This window comes from Phytophthora infestans, genomic scaffold (genome assembly GCF_000142945.1).
Source record: "Phytophthora infestans T30-4 supercont1.8 genomic scaffold, whole genome shotgun sequence".
In the NCBI taxonomy this organism is placed as follows: Eukaryota; Oomycota; class Peronosporomycetes; order Peronosporales; family Peronosporaceae; genus Phytophthora; species Phytophthora infestans.
The window spans coordinates 3,729,208-3,743,576 of NW_003303751.1; the positions used below are offsets into that span (position 1 = coordinate 3,729,208).

Consider the following 14,369-nt stretch of genomic DNA (forward strand, 5'->3'; position numbering starts at 1 on the left):
AGTCGAGAACGGAGTTGCACTTCGTAATCGCATCTCGAATTTCCAAACACGCTTGCATTACGACAACTTCGACAAACTAAATGTAGTAAAACAACTTAATTAAACATGGTCTTGGACCTCTGTAACTGAGTCAACGTTTCGACCAGGTGCTACGAGATCGACGGCTGCTTACGCGCTTGCCGAGGCTCCATTTAATATGAAGAGAACAGAACTCATGCTTATCGATCATCTGACTCGTGACTCTATTCGGTTAAGTACGATGGAACTTTTTGCAAAAAGCTTGGCAGATCGGATTTTTTTAAGAACGATGGTCGTGTTCTTCGTGATTGTTTTGCTGTTTTATGCGAGTGTCACCTCGTCTGTTTGTGGCAGCGATGAGGAATTCCATGGCGCGCTACCAGACTTCACTCGCATTCCGATCGCCAACGATCCTGTGGGCTCCATCGAAGTCGTATATCCCGCTCATGGGGCCATCGAAAAGGCACCTGTTGGATTTAAGACGCAGATTAACATCCGCCCTGAAGGTGCCAAACTATTTGCTTCTCAGTATAAAAATGCTAGCGTGTGTGTGGAGGTGAATGGTGTGGTCGTGGATTGTTCGCAGATTGGTGGCATATCTGAGTTTCGGTATTACCAAGCTGGAAACTGTACAGTCCGCGCGTACCTTAAGCGTTCTGGTTTGCAGGAAGTCGTCGAAGAGGCAATGTTTGATTTTGAATCTGCTCTGGTTTCCTTCACTGTAATCAACGAAAACGACTATGAAGAGCACATCGCTCGTGCGATCCGCAACAACGAGGCGAACCACCGTCCGGGATTTCGACAGTCACTTGTCGAATGGGCCAATTTGCAGCTCAGTCAACCAAGTGACAGACTGCTCCAACGTCTTAAACTTGCAGAGCTAATCAATATACGGGAAACAGAAGTGCAGGATGATCTACAGCTCATTGTTGGCGTTAGAACTGCGGTTGTGACCCATTTCTTTTTTCGACAGGCTATTCGCGAGACATGGGCCAGTAAATCAGCATTACCCACAGGTGTAAAAGTAATTTTCCTCGGATGTCGTCCAATTGCTACCGTCTCCAAGGATGAAGGTGATAAACTCACTCAAGAAGCAGAACTACGGAAATGGTGGGAGGCGATCGAGCTGGAGAAGCGTGTGTATGGGGATCTGCTAACGGATGAACTCGACTGTGACGATTCTTATTCCCGCCTGGCCGACAAGACAAAACAGTTCTTGCGCTTCGCAGCAACAAATCATCCGACTGCAAAGTTTGTTATGGTAGCAGATGACGATCTCTACCTCCGTTTGGACAAAGTAATCGCGCGACTTCAACGTCTCGATCAAAGTAAGCGTTACTATGCCGGCCATGTCCGAGCGATAGAAGACGCAACGAAGCAAAGACCTATCCGTGATCCTGAGTCTCGAAACTACCTGTCCAATGCCCAATACGCACTGAACGAGTTGCCTCCATTCGCACTAGGAGCGAACTTTTTCTTATCAATGGATTGTGTCAGGTTTGTGGCAAGAAACCACCGTAGACTACGCGATTTAGGCGGGATGGATGACATCTCCGTCGCTCTCTGGATGCTTTCCATGCAGGTCCATCCAAAACCGTTTAATGGTCTCAACTATCTGAACTCGGGCACATGTCGCGATGACTTGGTGTCGTTGAGTGATATCCACGAGTCAGCAATACGAGTGATTCACACCAACATCCAAGAACGTCGTCGTATTTGCCATGACTTTCAGCGAAGAGTTTGGCTTAGGCAGGGTATTGGCGCTTCGAATAAAGGGCATTCACGACCACTGACATTCACCCGCGAGAATCTAGATTTTGAGTTCGCCTGGACTGGGCACTTAATCGCTACGGTCTCGACAAAAACGCGCGCTGGCGTTAAAGTCGCATATTTTCCGGCAAACGAAACGTTTCCTACATACTTGCGAAAGCTGTGTATCCAAGTTATAAAAACCCTCCCGAATGCTATCACCACGTGCGCGAATCTCAACGACCAGGTGCGCACACAACTACAAGAATTGCACAACAAACTGGCGGCGGACACATCGGTTGATACAACGCAACGAATAAAGTGGAACCTCTTTCTCGAAGAAACGTAATGAATCGTCAACGACTTTTTTACGCTGTAGTTTTTGCCCGAAAAGCTTCATGGCAGAAGACAATGCAACAAACTACTACAGTAGTAATTTGTATACGCGGCGGGTTTTGCAGTAAGATAGAGGATTGTTTTTAGTACATGTAATATTAGGCAGAGAAGTGCTGAAGCATAACGTCTGCCATAAATCGGTTGGATAGAGCAGGATGCCACGAGAACGCCAGATTAAATGACGTCTTGTTCGTCACCGGTCGCTCTTGGCGCATCCGGTTATACAACTCGGGCGAGTCATCCAGCTGTAAAACGTACTCGGCGCAGAGTTGAAGGCTGTCAAAGCGGCCACAATCAATGAAGCTTGCAGGATTGAATAGTTGTGACACAGTTGCCGAGTCTCCCAGATAGATTGGCACACTACCCGCAAGGAATGCGTTCACCAACTTCTCCGTGACGTATCCAGGCGATCGAGTGTTTTCAAAAGCAATCACGAACTTGTACGGCGCGTATCGACGCACTGCATCATCGTTGTAGAACATGGCTTGACGTGAGACCAATTTGGTGAAATCAGGAGGTCGTGAAGACCCCGCACACTTTCCAAGAGCCTCCACGGGTCGACGAGCGTTAAGCAGATCATACATCAGCTCACGACTGCTGTGCTCGCAACGAGCGTACAAATACGCACAGAATTTTTGCTTAATCATCCCCCGTTTCGATGCTGCCGATGATAACAGCGACAAGGGTCCGTGATCTAGACGCTCTGCAAAGGAGATACTTGCCATCGGAAGATAGACATGTCTAGTTCGATTTGTAGTCGCTAATGTCGAAATCAAAAGTATCCGTTCGTCAAGTCCGTCAGTGCCCCATGCTTCACCTGAAAGCATCACTAGCTGTGTTGATCGATTCGTCGTTATTGGCTGGCTTTCGCTGCGGTGGGCGACATAGCGTTCGAGATAATAGGCTATCATCCTCTGGCAGGCAGGATTCCTCACCGGGCTGCATTTTCCATCAAGGATACTGAATACAAACACGTCGGGAGATCTGTTGGGATAATGCTGATGCAAAATGCTTTCTGGTAGGACTAAAAGGGCCCTGTTGTGCTCTTCAAACACGGAGACGAAGAGGCATTCCAACAAAACTCTTGAGAATGACGCAGCAGGGGTATACGCGACGATGAAAGGCGGCGCGTTAGTATCTGCATCAAACAAGTTGTATCTCCACAGCTGTACTCGCGACAAATCGATGAAGTTCGGGTCACTGGCACGCTCGTAATACGTTTGAAGTGTATCTGGAGCTTGTCGAGTGATGTCGTGACAAGATAAATTTCTCGCTGCGCCGGGAAAGTGTAGGCGAGCCACGCCACACATTCGATAAAAATGATTGGGTAGCGTCTCCAATGCCGGAAAGTAAAGCAACTTGATTCCTGCTGAAAAGTCTGTAGAAATTACGCTGGCGATCGCAAGACCGTACGCTGCTGTTGGATCGTGGAACGAAAACTCAAATTTGAATGACTCGATCCAGTTTGGTAGTCTAGAAGATTCTGTTGACGGGGCAAAATGTTTTGGTTTCATCCAAAGGTGACGATTGTATCCATGGCATAATGGACGCATTTGAAGGAGGTTACTGTGAACAATGCGAATTGATAGCGGGGATAAGTCACCGAGTACAACGAGATCGTCGGTACATCGACCACCGCGCAGATGTTCCAGCTTACCAAAGGGCTGGGCATGGACCTGGATTGCCAACATCCATACGGCCACGCTCATGTCATCCATTCCTGCCATGTTCGTCAAGCGCATTCGGTTCTTTGATACGAATTCGACGCAATCCATGGAGAGGAAAAAATACGCCCCAATCGCAAAAGGAGGCAAATCGCTCATCGGATAAATCTTGTTGCTGAGAGAATACCGATAGATTCCACCATTCGCACGGATAACTTTCTCTTTTTGCGCGTTCTCAATGGCACGAACTTGTCCGCTATAAAAGCGTGCGGCTGGTGCTTTTGTGGTCAACTGCTGTACAACTCGATCCACTCGAACATAAACGTCATCGTCGGCGATCATCACGTACTGAGCGTGCGCATACTGTGTCGCGCTGAAGTGAAAGAACTCTTTGATTTTACTTGAGAGGTCAGCGTAAGAATCATCGCAATCCAACTCGTCCGTCAGCAAATCACCGTAAACCAGTTTTTCTAGCTGAATCGCCCCCCAAAGGCGACGAAGATCAGCTTCCTCGTCGTCAAGAGAGCCATTGGTACTGTCTTCTGTCTTGCCAAATGGTCGGCACCCCAAGAAGAAAACCTTAACACCAGCGGGTAGTGTGTCTTTGCTGGCCCATGTCTGTCGAATAGCCTGTCGAATAGCAAAATTTGTCGTCACCACTGTTTTGATCCCTATCACAAGAGTCAAATCTTCTCCACTTCTATCCACAACGGACGCCTTGAGCTCGTTTCGATCCTGTGCTAGTCGCTGGAGGAGTTTCTCGTCCCGACGGTGCTGCTGCCGCCCTGCCCATTCGACAATGCCGACATTAGAGTCGGGGTATTGCTTCCCTTCTTCTCGTCTCTTGTCGGAAATTGCAGCGTCAAAGTCCACATCGGATACCACTGAGAAGTAGACTGTATTCGATTGCCAGGAACGTTCATCACTGGACGGACTGGCGTGCGCATTCGCTAAAATATAAGCAGAGACACTATACTTCCCAGGCGTATAATGCTCAATCACCACATCTGTTCCACCAATTTGAGAGCAACTCGTCGTACTATTCGCAGCTCCATTCAGGTCACTTGTTTCAATGCACAGTACTTTCCCAGTGAAGTGTTTTACAAAGTGCTCTGCTTTACCCGTGCGGACATTAATCTGTGTTTTGAAGGTCACTGGCGCCTTCTCGACTGCACCATCATGCGGGTAGACAATCTCGATGGACGAGATGGCATCTTGTACACTTGATAGCGAAAGCAGGGCGCTGCAAGCAGGAGAGTCTGGCGCAGTGTGAGTGCGGCTTAGAGACGCAGTCGCATAGAGGAACAGTGCTGTGGCAGTCAGCCAGTGATTCATATCCAAGATTTGCTTGTTGATTCCGAAGCCATTTGTGTACCACACTCCAAGGATGCTGTGAGCGAACGTGCTTATTGGTCAATGAGAATACGAAGCGATCTCAAGTGTTTGTGTTGCGAGCGTGTTGCTGTGGGGTGAAAAATTCTTTGTTCTTAAGTATGTATAATAATAATAATGTGATGTGTTGATGTGCTACAGACAATGTGCAGGTTGTCGTATACCTCCTCTTCCTTCAAGGATCGGGTAGTCCGCGGCTGTTCAGGGAGTACGGTCTTGTTTAGTGGCTGCAGGAACGGTAGATAGGAACACTGTAAGATGAAATAGAAGTTTGTTTATTGGCTTGGCTTCCTCTTGGGTAGATGGAGGGAAATATAAGACTGAGAGCTTACTGGAAAGGAGGTCTAACACCTTCTCTACCTTACATGCACTACACCACTTCTCTTATACTAGAAAGAAGAATTCACTTCACCTGTCATCAGCCCTCGTGGGACAACAGGGAGTTCTGTGAAGGGGTTGATGACACTAGGTGCTTTGGTCCCACGACGCCAGAGAATCAGCGTTCTTAGATCACCTTATAGAACCACTCTAACGGGCTCGGTCGGGGGCACGTGAGCCGTCGGGTTCAGCGGGAACCATCCTGACTGGACGGCCGGGCGAGGAGTAGCCACAGGGCCTCGGGTCATCCCGCCGGGAAACACAGCTCCTGGAATGACCCCTTCGTTCCCGGGTACGGGACATCCTCCCCGACTTGTCGTTTGCCGTCCTCAGCGAACGGATCCTCTGCGTACGTTCCTCACGTTAGCCATATTCACTCCGTCGTTAGTCGCTTCGGCCGGTAGGGGAGGCTGGAACGCCTCAGGGTAGTCCTCGGTGCAGTCCTCTCTGAAGTCGGGGTCGGCGGCCTGAAAGTCATATAACACTTCGATGTCGTCGTCGACCCGTAGACGTTCAATGTTTCGAGCTTTACTGCGCTTGGATGCATTCCGGCGAGTACTTGTTAGAGCTTACTTTAAGGGGGACGGTTCGTAGAGGGCTTCCCTAGTTGTACTGACGACAAGTGTGGGATATCACTCCGGCGATCACCACGATAAGTGTGTCGGGGAGACTCCAGCGGGTCCACTCGAGGCAGTAGTTGGAAGTCAGTAGGAATAACAGAACATCACCAACACTCACCGGTCCCAGGAGTATGAATTCCACCAAATCAAACACGTTGACCGGTACGTATAGTAGCCGGGAAAGGCATAGTAGTATCAGCCAGCAGGCGGCCTCTCCGACAGCGTACAGGCGCATCCAGGTGGCCTTGGAAGCGTCCCAGAAAGCGTATCAATAGCGTACACATGAGTCTCGTGTACGGAGGAGGACTTCAGGGTTGTAGTCGGAGAAAGTCACCTTGCCGGCGATCCACCAACTCCGCAGCATCCGTCCATAGCGACCATACTTTTCCTCTCCTTTGAGCAGAACGATAGGAGGCACAGCGAACAGCGGGCTCCATACTCCATACGCGTAGGTAGCACCTCGGCGTTGTCGAAGTTCGCCCGCTTGTAGCACGTCTCGGTACAACGACGCACAGTCGCCACAAATATCACAGTTCATCTTGATCACACGCCATACTTGACCAGGAACTCCCAGGTAACGTTGCGTAGAGGAGTCGTTAGGACCCAGACCGTTACGGCACCTACGTACACCGGCCACATCTCCCAGCGGGCGCACTCGTAGAAAACGCTAGCTTGGGGCTCCATTATAGGAGAGAACACTCAGCAAATAAGAAACTGAGTACACCCGAGGTGACCCTTCTCGAAGTTGGTCGACCCCCATCCGTCTTAGTCGTTAGCCATCATCAAGTTCCGTTGCTGGGAAAGGAGGACACCGATTCCTAGTCCCTTTCAAGAGTCTCTCTTGCACCCAACACGCCGTTATCACAGGAATTTCGGGAGAGACGAAACTGGAGGTCCAGGTACCGATGGTCGGTCTTTTGGCTCATTCGGCAATTTTGCCTCGACTCCAAACGCTTTCTTCGGCACCCTCCCCTTCGCAACCCCCAGTTATGGGCACTTCGCGCGGCAAGGAGCCCCCCCCAAAAAACTCAAGGCCGTCTGGGACGTCGAGTCGTCCGACTCCGACGGCTCTTCTCCCGACGATACACCGACCGACGAGCGCTTCTGGGTCATCATGCGCGACATTCTCGCCACGAACGCCAGCTCTATCAGCCTCGAGTTGTTGGATGACATCGCTGCAGCAATCTTGGACGACACGGGGAAGGATGCGAACGCTTTGACTGGGCCGATAGTGATCATGCCCAAACCGTCTCGACAACCTACTCGCGGGAAGCCGCCTCGGCACCCACGCTTCACGCAGGACGGTCGATTTCCGCCCAAGAGCGTCAGTTCCGGTTCGACGAAGAAGAAAACGATGCCGGAGAGTCCTCGCTCCGGTAAGAAGCGTCAGAGCCACCCGTGGTCTTCGTGCATGCTACTGTTTAAGCTGTTGGACACCACTTCTTCTTAATTGTTGACGACTTGAAGAAGATCTACTACGAGGCGGCCAAGCTTGGTCAAGAATCGTACTAGCTAGCTTTCCCGTGGCCGGGTTCTCACTTGTGGTACAACCCGCAAGAGTATCTTCACGTGCACGCTTCTCACTGGCGTTTCTGGAATGAGAACCGTTCCAAGTTCTGGGACTGGTAGACAAACGTCCCATTGAAGACCTCCAACGCCCAGGCTCAGCGTCGTAAGGCCAAGATGGCGGCGGTGGTCGCGCGCGTCTGGTATCTGAGTATCTGCATTAAGACCTGGGGCTACCTTGGCTTTCTCAGGTTGTTCGAGAGCCGCGCTCACCGACGACGTCTTATGTGGATGGGGGAACAGCCGGGTCGGAACGCGCCAGACGCCAACTCCTAAAACGGTCCGGTTATCGACAACCTTTCCAAGCTCTACTCGCGTGACTCGGGGGCGTACTCGCGTAAAGTGAAGTACGGTCTTAAACCGTTCCGTATTGATGAGGGAGGCTTCACGACCATCACAGAGTTGTTGGAGCACACCGGAGCCCTTGACCCGAACAGTTCGAAGCCAAACGGTCAGCTCACCGACCAGGCTCTAGCTCCGTTCTGCTGGACATGAAGTCGAAGGAGGACCACGAGTCCCATTGGGTGGGAGACTGTTCGAAAGGGGTCTGGCATGCGCTAAGCCCCTGCCCTCGTCTCCAGAATATATTGGCTCAGCTTTCGCGCGAACGGGAAAAAGGAGCTCTTCGGACACCCAAGGTAACTCCTCTAGACTCGTCTGAAGCGGACTCCGCGGGATATGCGGCTTACGAGCGTACCGACGGCACTCATCCGGCGGTCTGGGAGGAAGCGAGTGAGGAAGGGTCGGCTTACGAAGAAGACGAAGCCGAGAGTGACTCTGAAGAACTCCGCCCCGTTAAGAAAACGCTACGCCTGTCGTCTAGCTCAGACGAGAGATCGGGCGACGACAAACATTTCAACAAGCGTTTGCAGCTCTCCCACAAGCCTTTGAAGGCGAAGGTGCGTGCGAAGCGTTCCCGTTCTCCGTCACGTAGTTCTTCATTCCTGAAGAAGGCTCGGGTTAGTTCGGCGCCCAAGCGGCCCCCTTCACCCCCACGATCTAAAGGCCAGCTCAAAGCGCGCGCCGCGTCGCCAGGACGTTCGGTATCTCCCCCGCGGTCACGATCGAGGTATCCAGTGCGCAAGAGGTCTCAGCGGTCACGCTCGGAGGAGCGTTCGGCTTCCGGTTCGAAGTCTCCGACTAAGCCTTCGACCACTAATGTGAGTAAGGAGCCTAGGCGGGATAAGACGAGATCACCTTCACACGCGAAGGGGCACAAAGTTAACCCCGATAAACAAACCGACGGCAAAACGACGACTCCTCCGCCAGTCCAAGCGTCGCGTGACGGTATTCGCAACCGTTCGCAGTCGCGTTCGGTGTCCTCGTTGAAGAAGGCAGTGTATCTTAGGAGACGCTCGGCCTCGCGGTCTCCTTCAGCACCTCGGTAGTCGAGCTCACCGGGAGAGAACTCTGCCCCCAACTCGCCGACTAAGAAAATCGACAAAGCAGCCTAATGTAAGGACGCCGAGAAGTTAGTGATTCGTACAAGTCCAGAGCCGTTCCTACGGGACGAGTGTTGTAGTAACGTATTCTAAGTTTCTTTTTGTTTTTCGTCCGCGGTCCGTCCCTCATTTATCGTTTCTGTTCTTCATTTTGGAACCGCGGTTTTGTTTTTCAGCAGGTAGTAGAGCAGTCACTCGTAATGTAGAATCCAAAACTATAAAGAGTGCCAGTAAGAAGTGTTCTTAAGGACACCCCCGAGGGAGACGGGGTCGAGAGCTCACTCAGGCTCCATCGATCTGGCCGTCGCGACTCTTAGAAGAGTAGTTCCTCTTCGTCCACAGCGGCGTTATCATCTTCTAACCGCGCGCTGTGACGTAATTTAGGCAGGCCTTCATCCCGACGACGGGTCGCTTCGAACGCCCTGATCAGAGCAGCGTAGGTGGACAATAGAGTGCTCCGAGGTCTCCAAAGAGTCACGTAGGTTGCCAGCAACACCAGAAACTGTTCTTCCTGGTTCTTTTTGCGTCTAGCGACTATGTCGATCACGGGGCAGGGAACCCCAGTCAGGGCTATCTCTTCCCCTCCAATCATGAGTCTCTCCACAAAGCTAGTAGACGGGAGGTCTTCTTCCGACAAAGGCCCGTCGTCGTCGGTACCAGGCCTCGTCTGGACTCCATCAGGTACTTCGGACGGGAACGGTCGGCTCCACCGCCCTTGGAAACGCTTCAACCGACTGACGTTAATAGTCACTACTCGGTTAGGGTAAAAAGGAATAGCCACGCGATAGGAGTTTTCCCCCACAGTCTCGACCACACGGTACGGGCCATGCCATGCGAAAGCGAGTTTATTCGTGGACATATCCCTGCGAAGAGCCCGGAAGTACTGGTAGACACATACCGGGTCTCCCTCCTTGAACTTAACCGACACTTGGTTACTCAGTCGTTGTTCGTGTCGGCCCTGGGCCTTCAAGAGCTGGCGTTCCACTAAGCGTCTCGTATCTCGTAGAGACAAGAATCGTTTTCGACGGTAACTAGCGACTTCGTTACTCTTCCACGCGTTGTTCGTGTTGAGAAACGCGAGGTCTAGAGGTAACACAGGGTCCCGGCCATACAGGCTGAAGAATGGAGTGTCTTTAAGAGCCTCGTGGTAAGACGAACGGTACGCGAATAGTACTCGGGGTAGATACAAGTCCCAGTCGTTTCGAGCTTCGTTGAAATACATCTTTAGCATTCCAATCAGCGTACCATTGAAACGATCGACTAGACCCTGAGTCTGAGGGTGATAATCAGCTCCAAACAACTTCTTGATTCCGAGTGTTTCGCAGAAGGATCGGGCCAAATTCGATATGAAGTTGGATTTTTGGTCGCTCAGCGGTTTCTCGGGGACTCCATGTCGCGAGATCACTTCGTTCACCATTATCTCCACGAACGTCACGGTGTCTAAGCGAGCCACAGGGAACACCTCGACCCATCGGGTAAAGTAGTCGGCGAAGACGAGTATGAATTTGTTACCTCGAGGAGTAGCCACTAAAAGACCTATGGCTTCCACCACCAGTAGAGAGAAAGGCCCGGATAGTTATTGTACTGGCATTCTCGGCATCCGGCCATTCCTTCAAGGGCGATAGCCTTTACCACTGCCGCAAACGGTGCATTCCCGAACATATTCGGCTTCCAGCCGTACCAATAGGCGTGCTTGCGTACTTTGTCGAGCGTCTAAGTAGCTCCGACATGCGCAGCAAGTACATCCTTATGACAGTGATGTAGTACAGTCGATATGAAAGGCAGGGGAATCACCGGTACTTCAAGGGTCGACGCGGGTCCGGCTCAAGCCTTTAAGTGCACGCGACGCATGAGCGCACCGTTCTTTACCGAGTAGTTAGGGGCCATCAGCAGGATCTTAGTGCGCATTTGAGGGTCCAGAGCTAGGGCTTCGTCACTTGGGAGCGCTATCGTAGCTTGGATCCTAGGAGTCCTCTTCTGTTCTTCCACGAAGCGAGTTTGTTGTAGCCCGAACACATCAACCGGGGACACCAAGAGCTGGTCAGTAGCCTCTTCCTCGTCGGGAGACACTACCGAACTAGGGTCGCCAGCGTTCTCTGACAAGGATCCCGTAAGGACTAGAGTCGGGTCGAGAGGCGTGGTCTCCCCGACTTCGACGGTACTAAGGGAAGGGTCGTCAGCATCATTGAGTAGCTCCGCCATGGAGATTGCGTTGATGGTTTGGGTGTGAAGTCTAGATAGACCATCCACGTGACCCATAGAAGTACTAGGCTTGTGGAACACCTTACAGCGCAGTTGAGACAACTCCATGGCCCACCTAGCCAGCTTAGCGTTACTCGTGCGGTTAGTCTCGTTGAAGACCCACGTTAAAGCTTTGTGATCCGTGTACAGGTCGATCTCGCAGCGATCCAGGTAGTAGCGAAACCTACGCGTGGCTCATACTATACCCCAACACTCGATTTCCGAAGTACCGTCCTCCTTATGGACCCAGTTCTTCTCGGAACCAACTAGTAGTTTGCTCGCATAGGCTACGACTCTCTCGCGCCCATCCACGGTTTGCATCAAACACGCTCCCGCAGCGAGTTTAGACGAGTCCACGTATAGATGGAAACGCTTTGAAAAGTCGGGATACACAAGGATAGGAGGTTCCACCAGCTTACGCTTGGGTTGCAGGAAAGCAACTTCGCAGTTGTCGCTCCAAAAGAACCGAACCGAGCTCCCTTCATCTTGAGCCGTTCTATCGGGGCCGATATTGCCGCGTATCCCGGGATGTACCGCCTGAAGTAACTAGTCAAACCCAGGAACGCTCTCACAGTGTGCAAGTCGTGCGGTCTTAGCACATTCATCACTGACTTGACTTTCTCGGGGCTGGGCAAGATGCCGGAAGGAGTGACGATGTGTCCCAAGAACACATCTTAGTCACGAGCCCACTTACACTTCTTCATCTTGAGCTTAAACCCAGCAGATCGGAACCGTTCCAAGACTTGCTTTAGTCGTACTAGGTGAGTAGGAAAGTCTTCGCTGAAAACCACGCAGTCGTCGAGGTACAGTAGGCAAGTCCTTCACTTAAGATAAAGGTCGACAAATACAGTCTACATCAGTCGTTCGAAGGCCGGGACGGCATTACACAGACCAAACGGCATCACGAGCCACACGAAGAGGCCATATTTGCAAGTGAAGGCTGTCTTCTCCACACTCTCCGCTGCCATCGGGACGTTCCAGTAGCCGGACGCAATGTCCATTGTAGAGAGCAGTTTAGCGTTTCTTAGCACATATAGAATATCGTCAATGAGCGGCATCGGGTAGCTGTCCTTGATAGTGACAGCGTTCAGTCTTCGATAGTCAGTGCAGAACCGTATTCCGCCGTCAGGCTTGCGGATCATGCGTACCGGGCTTGCCCAAGGACTAGAAGAGGGTCGTATGAGTTCTTGCCTCAAGTATTCTTGCATTTCGGATTCCATCACGTCTCCTTCTGCTTTGGACACTCGGTAAGAAGGTTGTTTTAAAGGAGGGTGGTCTCCAGTATCGATAGAAAACTCGAGTAGACTCGTACGTCCGGGGCGCATCGAGGTTTCGACGAACATGTCCCTGAACGGTTGGAGGAACTTCGTTAATATTCTCTTCTGTTCGCTCCCCAATTTGGACTCGTTCAAGTCGACCCTGAGCTCCTCCTTGAGTACTCGATCCAGTCCGGGTACGGACCCCTGAGCGACTTCGGTCGTAGTACTAGAGGCGCTAATGACCGAGTTGACCCAATGGTCTTGAGCTCCTCGGTTCATAGTCCGAGCCTCGCCGGGTCGGGCGCCCTCGCGCTTCATACTCGCAGTAGTTCCTAGCAGAGGCGCGGTACTGGGGATCACCGTAATACTCGCCAATCTAGTACTTCTCTTGATAACAGCGTCCTCGATGGAGGGCTTGCACACCTTCACGATCACTAGGTCGTTATACACTATGCACATAGTCCTAGCAACTTGAATGCAGTCATCCAACTCGGCAAGCCCTTTTACGAGGACGGTGGCCCCGTCAACCAGTTGACCTTGAACCTCCGCGACCACTAGAGCTTGTCCACCAGGGCGGAGTCGAATAGTAGATGAGATGCGGGACAGGTAAGATCCCTCCACTCGAGAAGATCCCAGAGGGAACCCCTCACCCGTGTATTTTAGCGTAACTGTATTCTCATCCAAGTTACCTCGGCTCTAAAGTCCTTCATCCAAGTTACCACGGCTCTGAAATCCTTGAGTGCGTTGGTGCCTAGGATGGCGTCGACGTGCAGCTTATGTACGACGGCAAACGGTATCCTCCTCTCGACGGAACCCAACGTCACAGGCAAGTAGATAAATCCTTCGATATCGAGCGTAGACCCGGACACACCGTTCAGACTACCAACGTGTGGTAGGAGAGGGGAGTTAGTCAAGCCGAGACGCTTCAATACACGCCGGTGCACTAGGCACGCAACGGCCCCGGAGTCAATGAGAAGTTCGGTCGGGAGGTTCTCGATACCCCCCCCCCCACGATAGAGCTTCCACGCCCCCCACTGATCCGATTACTCGCTTGCCGAGGGGGGCGACACCTTCTTCCTCGTCAGCTGACCAGTTCTTTGTAGAGCTCGGTACTTCCACCAGGACCGGCTTGGGGCGAGGTTCCGGAGCGTCGGCGACGACGTTCACATAGCCATACAACCCGTCTTCCTTATCCCGGGAAGAACAGTTCGGTCCGAGGGCTTCAGTACGGTCGTTGAACAGAGAGGAACAGTCGAAACGGACTTGCTTTGGTGAGCACATAGGGCCAGGACCCTTCCAACGACATAGTGGACAGGGTGAACTCCTCTCGAGGATTTTCAAGCGTAGTTAATCAGCATCCTTCTCGTAGAGTTCCGAAATTCTTTCAGTTAGTAGCTTCTTCGACCGCGAGTCAGTGGGAACAACGAGGCGATCGATCCATTCCTCGATCCGGCTTAGGAGATCTTGGAGCTTCGTGGGGGGCGAGGAGTCATCTTTCTTTTCTTCTTCTAGCGACCCTTCGCCAATACACCCTTCACATCAGTCACCTCCACTCGAAGCTTCAGCCTTTACGAGGAAGTATACTGCTCGTCGCACCATGGCACGCCAAAGGTCAGGCACGAAACCTCGAGAGTCCAGCAAACC

At 51.8% G+C, this 14,369-nt stretch overlaps 2 protein-coding genes across 2 annotated transcripts; one reads left to right on the forward strand and one right to left on the reverse strand.

Moving 5' to 3' along the window:
- Positions 1-307: 307 nt before the first annotated feature.
- On the forward strand, positions 308-1,899 carry PITG_06684 (uncharacterized protein; the record flags this gene model as incomplete). The annotated part of the gene is made up of 2 exons (XM_002998717.1): positions 308-1,346; positions 1,841-1,899. 2 exons carry the CDS (start codon positions 308-310, stop codon positions 1,897-1,899), a joined length of 1,098 nt encoding a protein of 365 aa, XP_002998763.1.
- A 362-nt stretch (positions 1,900-2,261) lies between these two features.
- Positions 2,262-2,990, reverse strand: PITG_06685 (putative alpha 1,3-fucosyltransferase; the record flags this gene model as incomplete). The annotated part of the gene is made up of 1 exon (XM_002998718.1): positions 2,262-2,990. The coding sequence occupies one exon, from the start codon at positions 2,988-2,990 to the stop codon at positions 2,262-2,264; it is 729 nt and encodes a 242-aa protein (XP_002998764.1).
- Positions 2,991-14,369: the final 11,379 nt, after the last annotated feature.